We start from the raw sequence: 16,422 nt of genomic DNA, 5'->3' as shown, positions 1-16,422 counted from the left end.
TAAAATTGGGTATGTCACATAGAGATAGATTTTAGTAAAGGGGGTGAGGTGAGTGTTGAAATTATTGTTGTATGTCTGTAAGTTGTTTTCTTGTTTGTTATTTTTTGTAGTCATGGTCCTTGATATATGTAACATACATCTATCTATGTATGTTAGTTTAATGGTATTGTGTGCTTCATTATGTTTTGTTTTGTTTTGTAATTTTGCGTTGTTATTGTTATGTAGGCTACTATATTTTGCTGTGAGTGTTATAATCATGTGCTATTATTTTGTGTGATTTTCCTTTTTTTTTTGCCATGGCCCAAAGCAGCTTTTATTGCAACAAATATCTATCTATCTATCAGTAATTTATAGTTGTCCGCTATTTACAAAAAAAAAACAGAAAAGGCAATTTATTAATATTTTTAATAATTTCGAACGCCTAGGCACAAGGGTGAAGGTTTATCATTCTTCAAGGCCAAATTTGTCTGTATTTATGTTCCTTTAAGCATTCTTCATTGTAACATTCTTGAAGAACCTGGTCTATAGTAAACTGAAGTTAAGGACACATCAATCCCGCAGCTCTAGACAGCAAAGGGTATATTATTTTTTTACGCAGGATGTTCAAAGAGGATCCTCCCCTCCCCCCTGCCTCTTCCTGGCAAAACAAACAAAGCGTGTAAAGTACATGGTTTTATAACTTTCAGAGCATCACAATAGCAAAAAAAAGTTCACTGTTGAGTTCCCCGTGTCAAGCTTTACGTCTTAGGGAGCCCCCTTTGCAATCCCAAAAACCTGACAAAAAATAACCCTTAAAATATAGCAGTTAAAAAAACAAACAATTACAGTTTTAATAATGAGGTCTTCATTATTTTTGTTCCTGCCAGATCTCTTTTACAAGCTAAGAACAAAAGGGGCACTAGAAGAAAAAAAACATGTTTGGCCAAACCATCAAATGGTATTTTTGGTAAGATTGGGAGAGCTTAAATCTCTGTAGTATTTACACAAATCCAGTATCGAAAATATTAAGTCTCATTGAGTCAAACTCTTAAACTTAATAAGTAAATGTAAACACGCTCAAAATGGGCTTTCTTCCTGAAAGAATTTTTTGTTCAGAACGTGGTTCATATACGCCCATTGTTCAGATACGCCCATTTTGAATAAATACTAATGTTTTCGTAAGCTATTTAGTTTGGTGAAAATATGCTGTTATTTCATCGTCCTTCCTGCAAAAACAAGTTTTAGCTATAAATCAGGGATTCTTCATCGTTTTAGTGGCACTCATAGTTGCACTCCTTTGATAGTGATCAGTAGATAGAACCCATATATCAGCATATACGGAGGGTATATGAGCAAAGCTCTTAAGCTGGCAAGTCTAGGGAAGCAACCCGTGCGATCTTATTTAGCTATATCTATTCCAGGGATTCTTTCACTACCTGTTAAAAAGAAAAACAAAACAAAAATCTGTAAATCAGGAAACACAAAACTTAACAACATGTAAATCTGTCGACATTCAAAACCAATGGACTATGGCTTTGCCTTCTGAAATACTATACCTTTTCTGAATATACTACCACTCAAATAACTCTCCCGAACCAAGTTCATTTGGAAATGATTTATTTACATCATCAAAAAACAATCTTACGTTTAGTTACTGTTGTTCAAAAGCTAACTTTGGTTTTATTTGCTTGCTGCTGCAGATGGAGATAAGGTTGATGGTATCAACATGAGTAGTATATCCCTCCAAATGTTGCAAGCGATTGAAGAAGGAGATGCAGTTGCACTTCGCTATCTACTTGATCGAGGTACAGATTCAAATTTGAAAATTGGAGTTTACGGGTGAGATTAATTTGTTGTTATTTAGTATTAGAAATGATTAATTCTAATGCTAGTTAATTATAATATGCTAATACTAGAGTAGCAAGTGTCTGACTCACCGAACCGTGTTGATTAAAGTGACTAGCACCGAACCATTCTGGGACTTGCAGATGACGTCCCTGCATGACGTCACGGGATGTTGTAGATTCTAGCTAAATTAATAATTGAGTCCTGTAGGGGTGCAGTGGGTTTGATCTCAGCTTGATAATACGAGATCCAGAGTTCGAACCCAGCTGTAGCAGCAACCTTTAGGGCTCGGAAATTGATTACGGTGATGATATTAGAGAAAAGCGTGTCTATATTGATCCAAACAAGAAGAAGAAGATTAATGATTGAAATAATGTAGAACAAAATAGTAATGATAGTCAGTAATGCAGAACTGTAGAGCTATTTTTGCAGAACTGTGGAGTTGTTTTTCATCTCTACTCAGGACTCAGAGGGCTGTAAATTAGGGTACTTCCATTATCCCTCTGGGTTCTCTGAAATCTCCTAGAAAATTAATGTCCGTAAATACGTGAATATTAATATTAAAAACAAACTTTTAATTTTAGTTAGTGTTAACTTTGGAAAATTTGGGGATACTGGCAGTACTGCCGTAAATGTACAGCAAAAACTCTACAGTTGGAAGAAGAACGGTCCAAAGAACACCCCTTTTCGTAAGAATTGAAAAATGTTAGCCATAGACATGCACTCTCGAGAATATACACCCACCCCCCCCCTCCTCCCGCATCGGGAAAATTACTGATGTACTCATAAAGATTGCACCTATGAGCATATTAAAGGGGATAAACCAGTCTATTCACTAAGCAAATTGTAGCCACCGTTATTTTAGTTACAAAATATTCCATATCGGATATCGAGACTTATTTTAGTTTTCTAAAGCATTAATCATTCTTACCTTATTTTTGAAATTTTCCTGATTATTGGCAGTTTTTTCCCAACAGATTTTAGAGTAATCTGAAAAATCAGAGGGACTTCGAACTTAATTAGCCCATGCACTAAGCTCCTTGCGGTTTTTATTCCCTGCTATCAGCAGAAGTTTCCTAAGCTTTCTTTCCAGGAGTAAAAATCGTTTTCCTGACAAATTCCCATGACGTATGCCCTGACGAGGATAGGCTGGATATAAAAGGGTGGAGCTGTTCCGGTGTTGTAAAATATTTTAAATTACTCGTTCCGCCATAATCTCCTTTCTCCGTATATATTCCCTGCATGGAAATCTTGTTTGCATGGCATCATAGTGGCATCGGAATGGACCTTTCATGAATTTTCCCTAACCAAAACTGTAACTGCTAACAGCGCTGCAGGGTGACATTGAGGAATGGTGCCCACGGAGGCAACGCTGGAAAGAGAATAAGCTGTGTTTTGAAAAAAAGCTTCGCTTTGTTTGTGTGTTTTCCATAGTCAGAGTGAAGATGGAAAAATGCAGTTACCTTTCCAGTGGTCGCCATATCCGATTTGTAATTACCGGTCATTTTTCTTCTGGGAAAAAAAAGACCAAATTAGGTATCTAGTGTTTATTTAAAAATATAATTTTGTTGAACTTTAGTTTATAAAAAAAAAAAATTGTCGAGGGTTAGTTTATAGGTTAGCGGGTTTAATAAAGGTTTGTTGTGGTTTAGTTTATATTATAGGGGTTTTAATAAAATTTTGTTGAGGGTTAGTTTATAGGTTTATAGGTTAGAGGTTTTAATGAATTTTTGTTGAGGGTTAGTTTATTAAAAAAAAGGGAAAAGGGGAAAAAAGTGAAAAAAAGGAAATGGCAAGGAAAACGATTAAGTTCGATTTTAGTGCCATGCCAGAGAATGTATTGAAAGAACTGCCGCATTCGAATATCTACCGATTCCTGATGTCGATTGGCCTGAATGCACAAAACGTACACGCGATTGACGGAGATGATGCAAATAGGTTTGGTATAGTGCGAGTAACGATGCAAAGCCCTGTACTGGCAGAAGAATGGGTTCAAAGACTAAAGGCAATGGAGTTGAAAATTATTTTCCAACATGAAAGGTATCCAGTTTTCGTAGATAAAAATGAAAAACGCCCACACGTGATCCATCTCAAACGAATTCCGGGAGAAGCAACCGACCATGATATAAAAACAGCACTGAAAGGTTATGGGCTTGTGGTGAATGTTAGAAGGAAAACTTTTCAAGGGGATGGGTTTATACCCGTTTTTAACGGAAAGGGAACAGCCCTGATGTATTTGGAAGTAGCAATCCCACCGTCCGTAAAGATTTTGACAGAGGATAAAATGCAGGTTTTCTACGATGGTCAGCCTAAAATATGTTACATTTATCATCAAGAGGGTCATGAAGCCCTATTATGCTCAAGACAAAAAAACCAAATAGAGGAAGTAGAAACCCAAGCGTAGTGCTCACAGATCAGTCCTCGGAAACCGGCAGAAACTCTAATGTTGGTTTACAGGCCCACAGAAAATTGTAAGCTCTCTAGATGAACAGCTGGCAAGTTTGAGTCCCATGGAGGCGGTGAGCCTGGTACTGGGGGCGACAGGGTCATCAGAAACGGAAAAGACTCGCACAGGAAACTCGAAAGCACAAGATGAAACCCGGAAAAAAGAGCGGGAAGTAGCTATTGTGAAAGAAAAGGAAATGACAGAGCCTAAGAGAGAAAGTTCGAAAAGAGCTGAAGTAGGGGTGAACGAAATAAGGAGCATCACCCCCCTGAGTAGTCTGAGAGGATTTAAGGAGCCAGAGGAAAAATCAACCCAATCCCCAAAAAGAACGTTAAGTAGCCTATCTTTATCGTCAACTACAAGTGAAAAAACGAGCGAAAATAAGACTGAAAGAAGTGCGCTGCCAAGGAGGCAGAAGAAACCCGGACAAAAATAAATGAGATTTGCGACGCTGAACGTTAACGGGATAAGACAGGAAAAATGACAGAGTTTAGTTTTATATTTTATTGTAAAGCAGAAAATTGATATACTGTGTCTCCAAGAATCAGATACAGTAAAGATAAGAAATATTGAAACACAGGAATTCCACTACATTGCTGGAGGACTCCGACCTGACACAGCATAGATAGTGAACGAAAGATTTAAAGATATAAGAGGAACACTGCTTTTTAAAGAGGATGGTGAAGTGAGCAGTATTTGCTGGAAAGGAGTGGTTTTTGTAAATGTGCATTTGCCTTCAGGCACAAATAAAGCAAGAGAAAGACAGTTGGTAATACAAATCACTCTTGCACGATATTTAAGACCTGGCCCGCTTTTGCTATTGGGCGACTTTAACTGTGTTTTAGAAGAAAAAGACATTTTGAGTTCGAGCCAGACAAACATTAAAAGGAAGATTACCATCGAATAAAAAGGAGTGGTAAAAACATGGAAACTCGTAGATCTGTGGCAAGAAATGGGAATGGAGAGGGGTTTCACGAGAATATAAAAAAGAGGCAACACGAGGATCAACAGGGTGTATTGTTGGAAAGATGGAGTAGAAAAAATAAAAAATATAGAAAATATCGCCGTGCCTTTCTCCGACTACTGTGCACTACTGGTAGATATAAAGCTAGAGGATATGGAATATATTTCGCTACCCATGAAGCGACATTTTTAGCGAATGGATATTAGTTCCCTCCAGGGAAATGATAAATAAGAAATAAAAAAAGAAGTAAGAAGACTTCTGGTCAGTTATCAAGAATCGAGTCACCTAGTGCAATTTTGGTTGAATTTTAAGAGAAAAATAGTAGTCTTCCTGCGCGATAAAGAAAAAGAGTCGGAACGCCAAAGAAACACAAATAAAAGGTACTTGTACAGTGTTAAATGACTTAAAGAAAGAAGTAGAAGAGGGAGAGTCCGTATGGCTCGAATATGAGCAAATTAAGAGAGCAATAAAAGATCTCGAGTACTGAGAGTATGAGAAATGGAAAACTTGGAATCGAATGGCGGAAATGTTTGCATCGGACCAGGTAAACCTAGCTTCTGAAGTTAAAGCAAGAAGAAAAAGAGAAGAAAATAGCCTGGGCAAAGTAAAAAGGGAAGATGGAAAAGTAGTAGAAGAGCAAGCAAAAAGAAGTGGGTGAAGCAGTGACAGAGTGGTTCAAGGGGTTGTTTAAAAGAAAGGAGACGCAAGGTGAAGAGGGCCGAAATTATTTTAATGAATCATACCAAACGAGCCGTATGGTAAGCGAGGAGGAAAACAAAAATTTAAGGAGCCCTGTCTCGAAAGAAGAAATTGAATTAGTTTTAAGGAAAGCTAAAAAGAAAAAGTTCCCCGATATAGAAGGGCTGAGCTAGGAGTTTATTTGAAACTATGGGAAGAAATGGGGGTTATATATGAAAAAGTCGTTAAGGGGTACCCAGAAGAGTAGGCAGTAATATCCCTTGTACACAAAAAGGGGGAACCATCTGATCTACGCAACTGGAGACCCCTCTCCTTGCTTTGCTGCAACTACAAGATTGCATCCCTAGTGCTAACAAAAAGACTAGGAAAAATAATGCCACATATACTAGGAAGCTACCAGTTCGGGGGGATAAAAGGAAGAAAATCACAGCATATTTTGAGCGTTCTAAGAGATGTATTAAACAGTTCGTGGCAAAGAACTGTAAGTAAGGAGCGACCCGGCTCAATGGTAACCGAAACTCTGAAAAACGGAATTTTGATACCAATAGATACATCAAAAGAATCAGATTTTAATGCTGATTTCAAATATATAAGTTTTCATCAAGTTTAGTCTTACCCATCAAAAGTTACGCGCCTGAGAAAATTTGCCTTATTTTAGAAAAAAGGGGGAAACACCCCCTAAACGTTATAGAACCTTAATGAAAATCACACCATCATATTTAGCGTATCAGAAAACCCCACTATAGAGGTTTCATGCACCTATCTACAAAAATGGGGAACTTAGCATTTTTTGCCAGAAGAGAGATCACGGATGCGTGTTTATTTGTTTTTTTGTTTGTTTTTTTTTTTCCAGAGGGGATCGTATCGACCCACTGGTCCTAGAATATCGTGGTAGGGTTAAATGGAACGGAAATTAAGAGTTCTAGTGCCCTTTTTAAGTGACCGAAAAAAATGGAGGGCAACTAGGCCCCCTCCCACGCTCATTTTTCCTAAAGTCACCCGATCAAAATTTTTAGATAGCCATTTTGTTCAGCATGGTCTAAAATATGATAAATATGTCTTTTAGGATGACTTAATCCCCCGAAGTCCCCGGGGGGAGGGTTGAAAGTTATGAACTTTACCCAATGTTAACATATAGCATTGGTTATTGGGAAGTATACAGATGTTTTCAGGGGGGATTTTTTCTGGTAGGTGGGGGGGGGTTCGGGGGTTATGGGGGAGGATCTTTGCTTAAAGGAAGTTTTCATGGGGGAAGCGACATTGCTATAAAGGGGGCGCCGGATTTCCCAGCATTATTAAAGAAAAAGATCAAAAATTAAATAATAAAAAAAAACAAGTTTTTCAACAGAATGGAAGGAGCAACATCAAAACTTAAAACGAACAGAAAATATTACGTATACGATTGGGTTCACCCCCTAGTCAATGCCTCTCTCTTTAAGCCAAAGATTTTTTTAGTACTTTCATAAGAGCTATTTATTCTAATTAACGGCCTTTGTGATTAAGGGGTCATTTTTGAAGAATTGGAACAAAATTTGAACTTTAGCTTAAAGAGCAAGGTATTGACTATGGGGCGAACCCCCTAATATACGAATTAAAAATTTATGAATATAGAAGTTCGTTGCGTAAGTTAATTCGTAAGTTACATATATTTATATATAAATACGTATTATTACGTATATTATATATTACGTATTATTACATATGTTTATATATATATATATATATATATATATATATATATATATATATATATATATATATATATATATATATATATATATATATATATATATATATATATATATATATATATATATATATATATATGTATATTTAGCACAACAGATCCAGTATGGACCTTAATTTGCTCCGAAGTGCGAATTAAGGTAATTAAGGTATATATATATATATATATATATATATATATATATATATATATATATATATATATATATATATATATATATATATATATATATATATATATATATATATATATATATATATATATATATATATATATATATATATATATATATATATATATATATATATATATATATATATATATATATATATATATATATATATATATATATATATAAACGTTCGTAAATAAAATTAAACAAGTTTCGAAAAAGCCATTTAACCAAATCAAGGTAGAATTAATATGCAAATTTTGTTTTAATTATTCATGTACGGTGAGCCAAAATCAAAACCTGCGTTAATTCAAAAACGTTCAAAAATTAAATTTAAAAAAAAATTTTTTTTACTGAGAGTAAGGAACGACGTTAAAACTTAAAAGAGATGAGATGACCCGAAAGAAAAATGAAGTGTGGAAACTTACTTATTTCTTAAGTTTGGATGTTGAGAAAGCATATGATTCGGTTGACAGGGGAATTTTATGGTCTTTGATGATTTTAAAGTATGGTTTTCATGAGGATTTTGTTCGTATGTTTAAAAGTTTTTATCAAAAACCAGTAGCTGTCATAAATGTAAATGGCTCCCTTACAAGGAGGATTGATTTGGAGATATCGTTGAGACAGGGCGACCCGGCTTCGCCATACCTCTTTGTAATATACATTGATCCCTTGTTCAAGTACGTAGAAGACCGTATAATCGGTTTACCTCTCCGTAAGGAGATATGCTTAAAGGCCCTGGGGTTTATAGATGATGCAACTTTTACCCTATCAAGTGTCAAAGATGTAAATGCAGTTCTACAAGGACTTGATTGGTATGAGAGGAATTTTAGGGTAAAAATCCAGAAGGGAAAAAGCAATCTTTTACCAATACTGGAATCAGAAAATACGGAAAAAATGATGCAGGAACTTTGGATAGCGAAACTAGAAAAGGCGAAAATACAGAAAATTAAAGGGATGCTGGCGACGGCAAATGATATTGAAGTGTTCTTTGTTTTTCAGAGCGACATATGTAAACACATATTGTCTACCACTACTGTTCTATTTTGCGCCAGCTTTCGAGCTAGATGAAGGGAGTGCGAAGAGAATAGGAAAAATTATTTTGAGGTTTGTGTGGAGAGGAAAAATTGAAAAGTTGAGCATGAAAATGCTCTTTGTAAATAGGGAGGGCCTATCGACTCCGAAACCTACATAATTCGGTTATCAAAAGAATGTATATCCACTAACGGGTCAATGACACCGAGGGGAAATAGATTTCTGAGAATTTGATTGCATAATCGGCGGGGAATTATTGATCCAAGAGAAGGGAATTAAGAAACAATATGGCTTCTCTGATCTTTAGGTCTGGGAGATAAATTAATATTCTTTTTTTAAATTTGGCTTCTCTGGTCTTTAGGCTTAGTGATTAATTCGGGAATTAATATTCTATGGAAGCCTTAATAGTGTAAGTAGGAACACCTTAAAGATGAAGACAGATTCAATATATTTTACGCGGGAAATGGTTTCTTGGGAATTTCAAATTTGACAGCGCAGGGATGCCGAAACAAAGGAACATGCAGAAATTACTTTTAGGGGATTATTTGGGCGAAACGGTTTAAGAAATTTTAGAAGATGATTTGGGCGAAACAGTTTCAGACATTTTAGAAGATGATTTGAGGTGAAACTATGTGGTCGTTATAATACAAAAGTTCCATTTGAACAATGTTGTGAGGTCCCCTACCCAAACCCACAAGGGCCCCATCCCCCCAGGCCCCCAGAGGGTCCCCTCTACCCCGGGGCCACCCGAACCTCCCATAAGGGGCCCCTCCCCCCTCCGTCCCCCTCTCCTGGGGCCCCTCACAGGGCCCCAAAAGCCCCCCGGGATCCCCAAAGGGCCCCCTCCCCCGCCCCCCCCAACCCATTTTTTAACTTTTTTTTGCGCACTTGAGACACACAAGGGCCCCCCTCACCCTCAACTTTTTGGCTTCCCCTGAATATATTTTTTCAGAACAAATTCTTTTATTAATGTCCCTACTAAACCAATTTTACAACTTGAGTACTCATCTTTTTCACCCACAACTTTACTTTATGACTTTTTGAATACCCCAACACCAAGCAATACATTCAAAAGGCTATCTTTTCAGAACAAGTTCTTTACGTAATGTCCTTCCTAAACCAATTTTACAAATTGAAGTACTCATACTTTTCATCCACAACTTTACTTTACGCCTTTTTGCATAACACCAACACCAAGCAATACTTTTCAAAGGCTGTATTACATCTTTACAGAACAAGTTCCTTGCATAATGTTCCTCCAAAACCAATTTTACAACTTGAAGTACTCATCTTCTTCACCTAAAACTTTACTGTACGACTTTTTGCATACCCCAACACCAAGCAATATTTTCAAAGGCTATTTTATAACTTTTCAAAACAGGCTTTTTACTTAATTTCCCTCCTAAACCAATTTTATATCTTGAAGTACTCATCTTTTTCACCCACAACTTTACTTCACAGCTTTTTGCATGGCGCACTATCAAGCAATACATTTCAAAAGGCTTTTTTATACCTTTCTAGAACAAGTTCTTTACGTAATGTCCTTCCATAACAAATATCACAACTTGAGGTACTCATCTGTTTCACCCACAACTTTACGACTTTTTGCATAGCCCAACACCAAGCAATACTTTTAAAAAGGCTTTAGTATATCTTTTCAGAAAAAGTTCTTTTCTTAATATCCCTCCTAAACCAATGTTACAAGTTGAAGTACTCATCCTTTCCACCCACAACTTTACTGTACGGCTTTTTGCACACCCCAACACCAAGCAATACTTTTCAAAGGCTTTATTATACTAGTTCTTTACGTAATGTCCCTCCTAAACCAATTTTACAAGTTGAAGTACTCATCTTTTTCACCACAACTTCACTTTACGACTTTTTGCATACCCCAACATCAAGGAATACTTTTCAAAAGGTTTTATTGTATCTTTTCAGAACAAGTTATTTACGTAATGTCCTTCCTAAACCAATTTTAAAAGTTAAAGTACTCATCCTTTTCACCCACAACTTTACTTTACGACTTTTTGCACATCCCAGCACCAAGCAATACTTTTCAAAAGGCTTTTTTTTATATATTTTCAGAACAAGTTCTTTGAATTTTTCCTCCAAAACGTTCTGCTTTAATTCTATATTTTCTCAAAGAAGTGAAAAAAGTTCAAGTTCTCTTCTGAATATTTTCAAAGAAAAGAGAAAATGTTCCACTTTAATTCTGAGTTTTCACAACGAAGTGAAGAAAAGTTCAAGTTTTCTTCAGAATTTTCTCAAAGAAAAGAAAAAAGTTATAGTCCAATTCTATTTTCTCCAAATAAAATAAAAAATTTCCGAGTGGAAGGATTTTGCACGGGGATTAACACTTTAATTCTGAGTTTTCTAGAAGAAGTGCAAAATTTTTTAGTTCTCTTCTGAATTTTCTTAAAGAAGAGAAAAAGTTAACTTAATTCTGAATTTTACCAAAGAAAATGAAAAAAAGCTTCCGCTTCAGTTCTTAATTTCTCAAAAGGCATAAAAAATTTAAAGTTCTGTTCTAAATTTTTCAATAGAAGATAGGAAAAGTTGTACTATTTCTCAATGGAAAAGAAATAAGTTACAGAGCAGTTCTGGTTTTTCTCGAAGAGATGAAAAATTTAAAGTTCTGTTCTAAATTTTACCGTAGATACTTCGATTCTAAATTTTTCCTCCAAGAAGAGAAAAGGTTCTGCTTTAATTCTATATTTTCTCAAAGAAGTGAAGAAAATTTCAAGTTCTCTTCAGAATATTTTCAAAGAGAAGAGAAAGGGTTCCACTTTTATCCTTAGTTTTCTAAACGAAGTGAAAAATTCTAATGTTCTCTTCTGAATTTTCTCAATGAAAAGAACAAATCTAGCGTTCAATTCTATTTTCTACAAAGAAAACAAGAAATCTCCGAGTGGAAGGATTTTGCAAGGGGATTTATTTTACATGAGGAGGGTATTTTACAGGGGTGAAATTTTCAGGGGGAAATTTTACTGATTTTTCCGAGGAGACGGAACGGACAGAATTCAAACTTTAGCGTAAAGAGCTAGATGTCGAGGAGGGAGACAATAGATATTGATGACCATACTAAACTAACTTAACCACAAAATTACACATTATTGCACAAAAATACCAAAACCATAGGTTAGGTTAGCCTATGTACGCGCGCGTACATAGGCTTTGGTAAAATTCAGAATTGAGTTAACTTTTTCTCTTCTTTAGGAAAATTCAGAAGAGAACTTGAACATTTTGCACTTTTTCGAGAAAACTCAGAATTAATGTGTAGCTCCTTATCGTCATAGTGAATATTCACGATCAAAGTATAACTTTTTCTATCTTCTAAGAAAAATTTGGAAGAGAACTTTAAATTTTTCATCTCTTTCAGAAAAATCGGAATTATAATTAAGAAAATTTAGAATTGAAATGAAACTTTTTATCATAATGGAAAATATTCACAATCATAGTATATGTTTTCCTATCTTCTACGGAAAAGTTTTGAACATAACTAGTTAACAGAAAAGTTGACAGAGTTAACTTTTTCTCTTCTTTAGGAAAATTCAGAAGAGAACTTGAACATTTTGCACTTCTTCGAGAAAACTCGGAATTAATGTGTAGCTCCTTATCGTCATAGTGAATATTCACGATCAAAGTATAACTTTTTCTATCTTCTAGGAAAAATTTGGAAGAGAACTTTAAATTTTTCATCTCTGAGAAAAATCGGAATTAAAATTAAGAAAATTTAGAATTGAAATTAAACTTTTTATCGTAATGGAAAATATTCACAATCATAGTATAACTTTTCCTATCTTTTACGGTAAAATTTAGAACCGAACTTTAAGTTTTTTCATCTCTTTGAGAAAAATCTGAAATGAAATTATAAAAATTTAGAATTAGAGTGAAACTTTTATCTTCATGGAAAATATTCACAATCATAGTATAACTTTTCCTATCTTCCACGGAAAAATTTAGAATAGAACTTTAAATTTTCATGTTATTTGAGAAATTAAGAACTGAAGTGTAACCTTTTTTATTTCTTGATAAAATAGAATTGATCTGTAAGTTATTTGGTAATTCCGAATTGAGCTAACTTTTCACAATCAATGTATAACCTTTTCTATCTTCTATGAAAAATGTTGGGGTGTGCAAAAAGTCGTAAAGTAAAGTTGTGGGTGAAAAGGATGAGTACTTCAACTTGTAAAATAGGATTTAGGAGGGATATTAAAAAAGAACTTTTTCTGAAAAGATACAATAAAGCCTTAGAAAAGTATTGTGTGGTGTTGGGGTATGCAAAAAGCCCTAGCCCCCTTAATATTTTTCATAAATCGTCTGATGACTAAAATTAAAGACCCCTGAAGGTTGAAAGTCTCGAGCATGAGTAGGAGGAGTTTCAACACGCAAATTGTTTGATGACAAATCAGCCTTCATTCCGAAGTTCTAAAGAAATATATTCCCGTTTTGAAGTGAGTTTTGATTCTTAAGTGCTTCGGATTAAATACTGTGCATTTTGGCTGAAAAAAATACAATAATTTTGATACCAGGAGACCAAAATAATATAGAATTATTGTTCCTTTAATAAGCTTCGGGTAACAAGATTATTGTTCGTATTCCGCTGTGAAAAAACGTTCTAGATAGGTCACAACTTTGGGAATATTCGTTTGTGACCATAATTTTCGGAAAACATTTTTCATATGACTGATGTTACAAATGCCCAGACGTCCAATACCCTAACGGTTTTACTTTCTAAAAGAGAATAAAATAAAATTCAATTTTACTTGTTCTGCGAAAGAGATAAAATATACTCTTCTTTTTCACCGAGCTAAGCTCTGTTCCCTAGTACTTACCATTAACGGTTTATAGTTTTATGGTTTTACGGAAACGTTTTAAAATTTAAAGTTGTCGAGAATTTAGACTTTTCAGTTCTAAATAAGTAAAATCTTATTTATTTTTAGAATATCTCCACTGTACGTAGCAGTCGACAAAGGACAAGCAGAATGCGTGAAAGTACTTTTTGAATTTGGTGCCGATCCAGATCCATTACTGCCAATAAAGAACGGTGTATCTTCCACAGCACCAGTTTCACCACTGCGTAGTGCTGCAAAAAGAAATAATGTGGAAATTTTAAAAATGCTTATAGAAAAGGGAGCTGAAGTCAATGGCAGGAATGGATTATATGAATTGGACACGAGTCTCTTCTTTGAATCTCCTTTACATAAGGCTGCTGCCAACAATTCATGTGGTGCTCTGGTCGAACTGATAAAAAGGGGGGCAGTGGTAAGTTTATTGATTTTAATTTGTTGATTAAAAATATGATTGATCTGTTATTTGTCAATTGTTTTGGAATTATTATTTTGTTATTCTTTTTCAGTTCTTATTATTTTTGTTGGTTTTTATTGAATTAGCATGACTGAATTTAATTATGACTCAATTATTGTTGGATTGTTAAAATACTGGGTTTTTTTTTTTTTTTTTTTTTTTTTTTTTTTTTACCAATAAAAGATATTCTTCAAAGTCTGTCTTAAAATCTAAAGATGGAGGTGTCTGTAATTTTCAAGGTAAAAAAAAGTAAAATAATTACTTTTTTCAAGAAATATCATTTTTCTTCTCTTTTGATTTTCAAAATTGTATCCTGTATGTCTTTTTGTTTTACAGATAATTTGGGAATGACTAGCGCCTGGCCCTTCTCCGGAGGTGTACCGTTTCTACTGATATATGGAAAAAGAAAAGAGACATTGGATGATTTTGAGTTGGGAAAGAGAAGAATGAAGAGAAAGCTTAGAGAAATCGGCCATTATGACCGAACTGTCACTTCTTTCACAGTGTTTCAAACAGCTTGTGGTAACAAACTGTAAATAAAAAGTGAACCATGCCAATAGTTGCCAAAGTTTTAAAAATTCGGGATCAAAAGAACATTTTTTTAAGAAATGCCTAGATATTTTGGGAAAATGACTTGACCTTATACAATTGATTTCTTTCAAATTGAAAAAAAATATATCAGTAAAATGGATTAGAAATGTGAGAATGTTCTAACTTACTGGAATTTGGATCTTTCAGAAATTTCATCCAAAGTAATTCGAAGATCTTACTGTTGCTTTTTATAGGAAAATTAAATTAAACTGAATATAAGGTTAATACAAATCTCCTCCTAGCTAGAGTATGCTATCATTTCAAAGGCTACTAATCAATTCTGTGTCTCTAGGAAAAGCTCAATGCATGGACTTTGAGCCGCACAACACAAATTTGTACATAATGCGGTAACGAACGCTCTTGTTTCATTCATTGACAGTTTTTGACAAACAGTCATTATTTTGATGCATCTTATGTGGCTTGTTATGTCATATATCTAACATGATCTCTTCTTTTTAACATGCTATTGGTATGTGTCAGCTTCAAAACTTAGGCCACATACAGTTTAAGCTCTTTTTCAATTTTCAAATGAGTCTGCGATGCTGTGTTGGTGTTTCTGGTGTATTGAAGGACAAAAACTGAAGTAAAGTATCTGTGAATATCGCTTTAAAGATGTAGAACCCTGATTAGTCGTATTGGTTTCTGAAGTGCTAATTGTTGTCGACTGTTACCTAATAAGAAATTTGTGGTATCTGTTTTTCAGGTAGACAATGAGTCAAGAGTACTCTTTGCCGGTTTTCCCTTGGAATGCATTTATTTTTTTGGACTTTTTGTTGGTCGAAATAACCAGAAAGCTTTTTGACGGACGGGAGCAAAGTTATTCAGCTTATAATTAGTACAAAAAAGAAAATTAACTAAAAGACCCAATTATGTGTCAATTGTTTTTTGTTTTTTTTCAGGTCGACATAGTTGACTGGCGAGGACGCACACCTCTACTTCAAGCTGCTTGCTTTGGACACACAGCAGCTATGCAGATTTTGTTAGGTTTTGGAGCTGATCCCTGTATGGCAGATTTGCGTGGCACAACGGCCCTCTTACTTATTGGTGGTCACTACATCACAACAAAGAAGACAATTAGACGGAAAACTCTGTCGGGGTATGGCAATTACATTTATTTACTAGAACTTAGAAAGTAATGCTATTATCAATAATTTGAATATCCTGTCTAGTACTTTAAATTTTAATTGTAATAAAATGTATCTGTGGTAATAGAATGGGATTCGTGATGCTTTATTAAAGATATTACCTTTCAATAATTACAAAGAATTTTTTTTTTCAAAGATTCGAGTTTGTTCAAAATAATATGAAGGCTTAAAAGTACGTATCTCGAACTAAGGTTCCCAATTTAATAGTGTATTTGGGACTTGCTGTTGTCTATAAAAATTTAGCATTTTTTTGCAATGAATTATAGAAATCAAATTACACATAAACTAAATATAATAATATAACATAATTGTACATAATATAACATAATTTCAATATAACATAAATTGTGTAATGTGTCAATTATTGTACATAGTAAATATCGACTTCAATCATATCCTTTAACTGTTATTTTGTCCGATTAGGGTTATCCCCAACTTTCCAATGGACCTTAATAAGATATTTATTTCCAAAAATCATTATCACAAGCCAAG

General features: G+C 34.5%; 1 protein-coding gene across 2 annotated transcripts in view; it reads left to right on the top strand.

The window, feature by feature from the left end:
* The window catches only part of LOC148942875 (uncharacterized), a 105,777-nt gene that overhangs the window by 26,798 nt on the left and 62,557 nt on the right, over nt 1-16,422 (top strand). For both annotated transcript variants that reach the window (XM_089102767.1, XM_089102766.1), the window contains exons 3-5: nt 1,680-1,818; nt 13,831-14,152; nt 15,685-15,881. In XM_089102767.1, the coding sequence (XP_088958893.1) occupies nt 1,680-1,818; nt 13,831-14,152; nt 15,685-15,881 (658 nt within the window). The remainder of the gene's footprint in view (nt 1-1,679; nt 1,819-13,830; nt 14,153-15,684; nt 15,882-16,422) is intronic.

Source organism: Artemia sp. Qi Xiang Cuo, chromosome 16, assembly GCF_049724085.1.
Source record: "Artemia sp. Qi Xiang Cuo chromosome 16, ASM4972408v1, whole genome shotgun sequence".
NCBI lineage: Eukaryota > Metazoa > Arthropoda > Branchiopoda > Anostraca > Artemiidae > Artemia > Artemia sp. Qi Xiang Cuo.
The sequence above is the reverse complement of the archived record's forward strand: the minus strand, read 5'-3'. Positions and strand labels throughout refer to the sequence as shown.